Here is a 6,332-nt window from a genome sequence, read left to right on the forward strand (position 1 = left end):
AACAATTCGAAAACTAGACGTTATAATGCAATAACAAAACGTAGCATAACAAGCTATTCAAGCAACAGTTGAAACTGCTCGATTATTGTTCAAAAATGAAAATAGGTAAAATAAGACAATGGCAAGTAATGGCAACATTCTCGTACTCCTGTCAAACGACTGTCATTTTAGTCCTGCAAGCTACAATATTTTTGTAGAGTTTTCGCGAAATTATAACTAAAACTGTCTCTGTTGAATTGTTTATTTACTAAAAATGTCTTTCGACGTCAATTGGGACGTCGATAAATATAGAGAAGACCATGAATGCGAAGAACACTGGGAGTTGCGAAAAGCGTTTATCGAACGATGGAAACACGAATATTCTGAAGAAAGGCTAATTTGCTTGGCTCGGGTGTTCTCTAACATGGAATTTATGGGCTGCCGATATCCGACAGAGGTCATGCAAGAGGTCACAAGGCTTTCACAAGAGGTAACCGCTCCCTCCGTTTCATTGTTATTATGCGACTTCAACGAGTATTAGCCGCAAATTTCGATTGTTTACTATTGTTATTAAATCGATTCTATATAATTTAATGAAAAAAAACTATTTTACATTCATAAAAGTTACTTACTCGAGAATGAAAAATACTTTTGCAACTTATCTATCTATCTATATAAATAAAAATGAATCGCTGAAATGTATGTACGCGCATAACTTCCGAACGACGGCACCAAATTGGATAATCTTTGTTATGTATAAATAATCAATGTGGATAACATTTTTTTTGTTGTATTCCTTGTCAGGATAAGGTTTTGTGTGTCAAATAAAAATAAAATAACCAAGTGAAACTGCGGGCAACAGCCAGTAGGTACATAGTTGATTATATCCCTCCCAACTTTAATACTTATGGTAACTTAGCACTCTTCTGGATAAAATAACAGGAATAGTGTATATGAAACTATAGTGAGACTCACTCATCTTGATTTAAGACGTGAGTTATCCATTACAATTGTTTAATATCAATAGTGTAATTACTAAGTCACTTAAGTAGTTCCAGAGATCACCTTCTCAAATATAGTTGTGGAACACAAATTATTTGATACAATGACCTTTATTCCTTATCTCTGTCATATAAATTATTATTAACCTTTTAACCGCCACGGTTGTTCACAGTCGACAAAAAAAAAAACTAAAAATCATCCCATATGCGTCACAAAATGCCGACATGACCACTATGGCACTTTTTTCAGCTGTCATGTTTTACCGACCGTGGCGGTCAAAGGGTTAATGAGGGTTTCTATGATAGATAGGTCAAATATCGCTAGATGGTGTTGATATAGTGAGGTCTGTTAGACATGGTCTTGCTTGCAATTGACTCATTTAGTTCTTAAACCCAACTCAAATGTCAAAGTTGTTGAAAGGTCCTCATGGTACTAGCACCAACTAGCTTCTCTGCCTTATTTGAACAATCACATCAGGAAATATTGAAGCATGGGCAATAGTGACACATTGTATCTCATTCTCATGCTTCGCCACTGTGTTTTACACACAAACTACAAAAAACACCCAAAAAATAAGCAAAGATTACCTCTTTTTGTTAGCCTGGAAGTATAGACAAGCTTCATAGCTATAGCAATTCTACAAACCTGTAGAATATCAGCATATATTTTTTTGTTTTAGGTAGCACAATCCTATAGAAACTCAAAGAAAAATAAACTTCAACGAACCTTTGTGTCTGCCTCAGACGCTGCAGAAGATAGAGCAAAGGGAACTAAACGAGAAGGAGGCATTGTTATAGATGCACCTGCCCCAAAATCTGCTAGAATACAATTTGTTAAGCAAGGACAAGATATACCGGAAGTAAACAAAGCTCTTGACAGTCACAAACAGAATGTACCGGAACAAGAAAGTCAAACAAGTAAACTAAAAACAAATGATAGTCAAAATGAGGCGAGATCATCACAAATGTTGGACCTTAATGAGTATTTTAAGGAGATGGCCCAAGTGAGGTGTTTGGATGTGAGGAGTTTTGATGAGCGAATGTTCTTTACTGGTTTCGGGCAGCTGGTGTTGTTGATCCGGCCGTGGGCTAGCAAATGGCAGAATATACAGGGTGAGTTTGCACATGATTTCTTGGGAAAATGGCCAGAGGGTCTATTGTGAAAGTTTCTGACACTCGCAATCACAATCGAATGACAGTTTTGCATGCAAAAACTGTCATTTCATTGTCATGTGTCAGAAATGTTTGGCAATATGGCATCCGGTCTCTGTGGCTTGCGTGGCAAAGCTATTGCTCTCCTCCCGTCCCTCTCTGTTGGCATCTCGGGTAGGGCGCGCTTACGCTCTTCTCTGTCGCACAATTCGGCGCGTGCGACGCTGTAGTGTTTCGCAAAGTGTTCGCATCGCAGATGTTGACAGGTGACGTGCGGCTGTCGCGTCTTTAGTTTAGCAATAAAAATTATTAATTATGTCCACATATTAACGAAAACCCTTCCGGCAGAAAAGGACTTAATTTTTATTTTCAAAATTATTTTCTTGCTCCTGTCAAACTGTTGGCGTTCTGCAGAATAAACCGCAACCCTGTCATCCTAACTGACACTGGCCCAAGCCTTAAGGCCGCCATCAAGGGGAATAACGAAAACACATTTTTAGAAGTAAATCGTATATTCTGCTCTGTATACTCCATTTTTTTTTAGCATTAGAAAGACGGTAAGCGATCTTGATGCGTCTTTTTATTGAAAAACACTTTTGAAAAATAAGTCACAGCAAATATGTAACAATTAGCAAGGAAATATGATCATTTATATTCTTTTGGTATCATAAGTAATAGTTACTGTTTTTTAAAAACGTTTTTCAATAAAAAAAACTTGTCAAGATTGTTTACCTTATTTCTAATGCTAAAGAAAAACGAAATATTGCTGTACACCAAAGTGAGAATGCCATCACAATCTACAACTACCTACTTTCGTCTACTTTATTATTTAATAAAGTTGTGAAGTACCTCACCTACATTGACTGTATATGACAATAGGATAAAAATACACATGATTTACCAATGCAATATCCCCTTTACAATGTGATTATGATTGCCAGGTGTCAGATAAAAGCTGGACATAGTTAGATTTTTTCAATGCGTGTCCATAAACGGTGTCCGGCCTATCCAGCTTCTGTTAAGCTTTTTACAGTTGACCAGTCATGTGGTCATTTGAGCGAGCGGCGCGGTTGTTTCTGCCCCACACCGTACGCCTCACCTCTCGCTTGCGCCGACTAGCGACTAGATGAAATTTGGTGTAGAGATAGGATAGATTATGACTGGTAAGGGCATAGGCTACCATAAATGTGATGAATAATATTCTTTTTTCAGCCAGCTGCCAAGTGTGCAATGCGCCGTTCACCACGACGTTCGAGAATGGAGTCGTGTCCATGTTCATCAGCGACAACCTGGTGGCTAGAGCTACTGGAAGCAGTAAAGCTGAAGCGAAGAGCATTGTGGAGACCATGGCTTGGAATGTAAGAATGTTTGTTTAGCCGCGTATCCATTAGAGTAGCCTCAGGCTGAGCTGCCTCGACTTGAAGCAAACAACCTCAGTTTGAGGCTCTTCGCTCTGAGGCATAGGCTTGAGGCACGTTGCGGATCAAGATGAGGCCTGCGCCTCAGCGTACGGGCCAGACACGCCCGTCTCCATCAACGGCACGGCTCGGACTGAATTGAATATGGCTCGGCTCGCGGCGACGAATTTAACGAATGAAATTAGGAGCGCTTATACCTGCTGAGCTGGCAACGTTGCATTTTTGTTAGTTTTTCTCGATTATTCCATAAAAATTGAATGAAAATTAAAAATGTTGTCTGATAGAACTCTTCTTAATATATAAAAGTTAATGTGTCTACTCCAATTATTATTCGTTATAGACTTTTCTTTTCTTTAAAAACCGTTAATAAACTTTAATTCCTTTAGAAACCTTCACTTTTAAATTAAGAAGAGTTTACTGGTTTGACTTTCTTGTTCCGGTACATTCTGTTTGTGCCAGCTCAGCAGGTATAAACGCTCTTAAGGCAATTCATTGCGACGCTTACCGTGGGAACATTTTACGGGCCTTTTCGCACTTGCGATTTGCGAGCGAGTTGAAAGCGAGGCGAGTGCGCTGCGAGTTCGCTACGAGTGCGCAACGAATTCGCTGCGTACTCACAGGAAAATCAGTATGTCGTCCCAGCTCTAGAAGCAGCGAACTCGCCTCGCTTTCAACACGCCCGCAAATCGCAAATTCAAATTCAAATACGTTTATTGCCAGGACATAGTAAATACAAAAGGGCTTAGTTGTTGCAAGATGTTCTTACAGGGCCGGATTTAGAGGTCCAGAGGACTTGGAGCAACAAAGGAGTGGAACCCTTTACTGATTGCCTGATTGAAGTGAATAGTGTTTACTCGGCGGAATTTTAAAAAAACCGATGTTGTATTATGAGGGGCCCCTTTTTTTGTGAAGGCCCCAGGGCTGTTGCCCATTTGCCCTCCCCTAATCCGGCCCTGTGTTCTTATAACAGGCAAGTGTGATAAGGCCCTACGGTGAATCAGGAATCCAATGGTACGACTGTATGTATTTGTGTTCCGCAGAGACTCCGCAACGAGGTTATCAGCGTGGTGGTGAAGGAGGCGTGGATAGCGCAGGGCTCCGCCATCACGCTGGACGAGGTGTCCCGGCCGCGCGGGGACGAGTTCGGAGGCCCCGTCGAGAACAGCGTCGCCACCAAGTGAGTTTGTGGATCCAGAGGCTTTGTTGTTTAACTTTTGTATACATATGTTGATAGCTGGAGATTCAAAATGAGACCAATGCTACTTTTTATCTCAACTACTGCGTTTAGAGATTATTAATTTGGTACAGTCAACGAAATGAATACCAGGGTGGAACCTTTTCATAATCAATTTCGCTATGATTTCTTTGGCAGATGTGTGGGATGTCAACATGATATTAGTAGTACATAGGTTCCACCCTGGTGACTTTGTAGTTCAGTTTCCTGATTGTGTGTTATATGCAAACGTTAATACAATCCACGATTTAATTTCCCATAGGGATTTAGTCACAGTAAGTAGTCACTAATGAAGCATTAACCTTTTCGACGCCAACGACTCATATATACGCACCGCCGGTTCCACACCAACGACCTATATACTCGTATAAGTCCATTACTTCAATGCAAAAGCAACCTTCGTTAAATTGTGTTAAGGTTCAATTTCAGACATTGCAATGTAGAAGCCTGGCGTATGGGTGATGTGATGTCTTTTGTATTTGACGCGGCGGCGAAAAGGTTAAATGGTTTTTGATCGCCTATAGTCGTTCCAATCGTTTATTTAACTTTTGACAGATCACGCACGTGAAGTTTTACAATAATGTTCGGTACAATGTACTACAGAGAATACCGTACTTCATGGACGGGCACCGCCCACTTAGTGGCCATGGCCATAGACTATAAAAACCGTTTTGAAGTAAATCGATTTTATAAATAAAACATACATTTAAAATTATTGTGATTATATTTTATATCAAATCATTTAAAAATAATAATACATTAATATGCTTTAGGGGTTTAAAAAGTTAAAACAACTAAAATAAGCACTGTAACACTATTAATTATAAGAACGTCTGGTTCTTCTCGTATGAAACGGAATCATCAGCATCGATTTCGACTCAACATTAATTAATATGTTGAGCAAAATAATATATGAATGTGTTTAAATCGATTAAAACTTCCTCATGAATAAAATCGATTGTTAAAGAAATCGAATCGGTAACGTTCAGGCATCACTATTTTATTAGTACTCGAGCTTTCAAAAGTTAAATAAAGATTGGAACAAGTATAGTCCCACTAATATTATAAATGTATATAATGTTGCTGCGCTTGCTGCATATAATGCTGTTATGTAATGTTTGAAAGTGTGTTTGTTTGTTTGTTTCTTACTTCATCACATCTAAACCGCTGAACCGATTAAGATGAAATTCGTATACATAGTTTGTTTGTTTTGTATGTTTCTTGTCAATAAATGTTGTGAGTTTGAGTTTTGAGTTTGAATCCCGGGAAGGACATAGGATAGTTTTATCCCGGAAAATAACATAGTTCCCGCGGGATAGCGATAAACGAATTCTACGCCGACGGAGTCGCGGGTATATCCATTTTCGCATCTCTCAGCACAAATTTCCTGTTCTTGTATTCTTTTCACTACATAACATTTTACTGTGTAAGGTTGTCTTATTGTTTTGAAGTTGTAAGATTTTTTCCTGTTATGCCGAATTTTCACCAAAAATTTTCTTTATAAAAGTAAGAAAGAAAGAAAATAATTATTTATAACAGCAATAACAC

The 6,332-nt window shown here is 38.9% G+C and overlaps 1 protein-coding gene across 1 annotated transcript; it reads left to right on the plus strand.

Annotated features, from left to right (window-relative positions):
* Positions 1-155: 155 nt before the first annotated feature.
* On the plus strand, positions 156-4,727 carry LOC141443640 (uncharacterized; the record flags this gene model as incomplete). Its single annotated transcript, XM_074108985.1, is given in 4 exon segments — positions 156-469; positions 1,661-2,093; positions 3,345-3,490; positions 4,591-4,727. Coding segments are annotated over 4 exon segments (932 nt in total), but the record flags the coding sequence as incomplete, so codon positions are not given.
* Between the last annotated feature and the right edge of the window lie 1,605 nt (positions 4,728-6,332).

The sequence above is a fragment of the Choristoneura fumiferana genome, chromosome 27 (genome assembly GCF_025370935.1).
Source record: "Choristoneura fumiferana chromosome 27, NRCan_CFum_1, whole genome shotgun sequence".
Classification (NCBI taxonomy): domain Eukaryota; kingdom Metazoa; phylum Arthropoda; class Insecta; order Lepidoptera; family Tortricidae; genus Choristoneura; species Choristoneura fumiferana.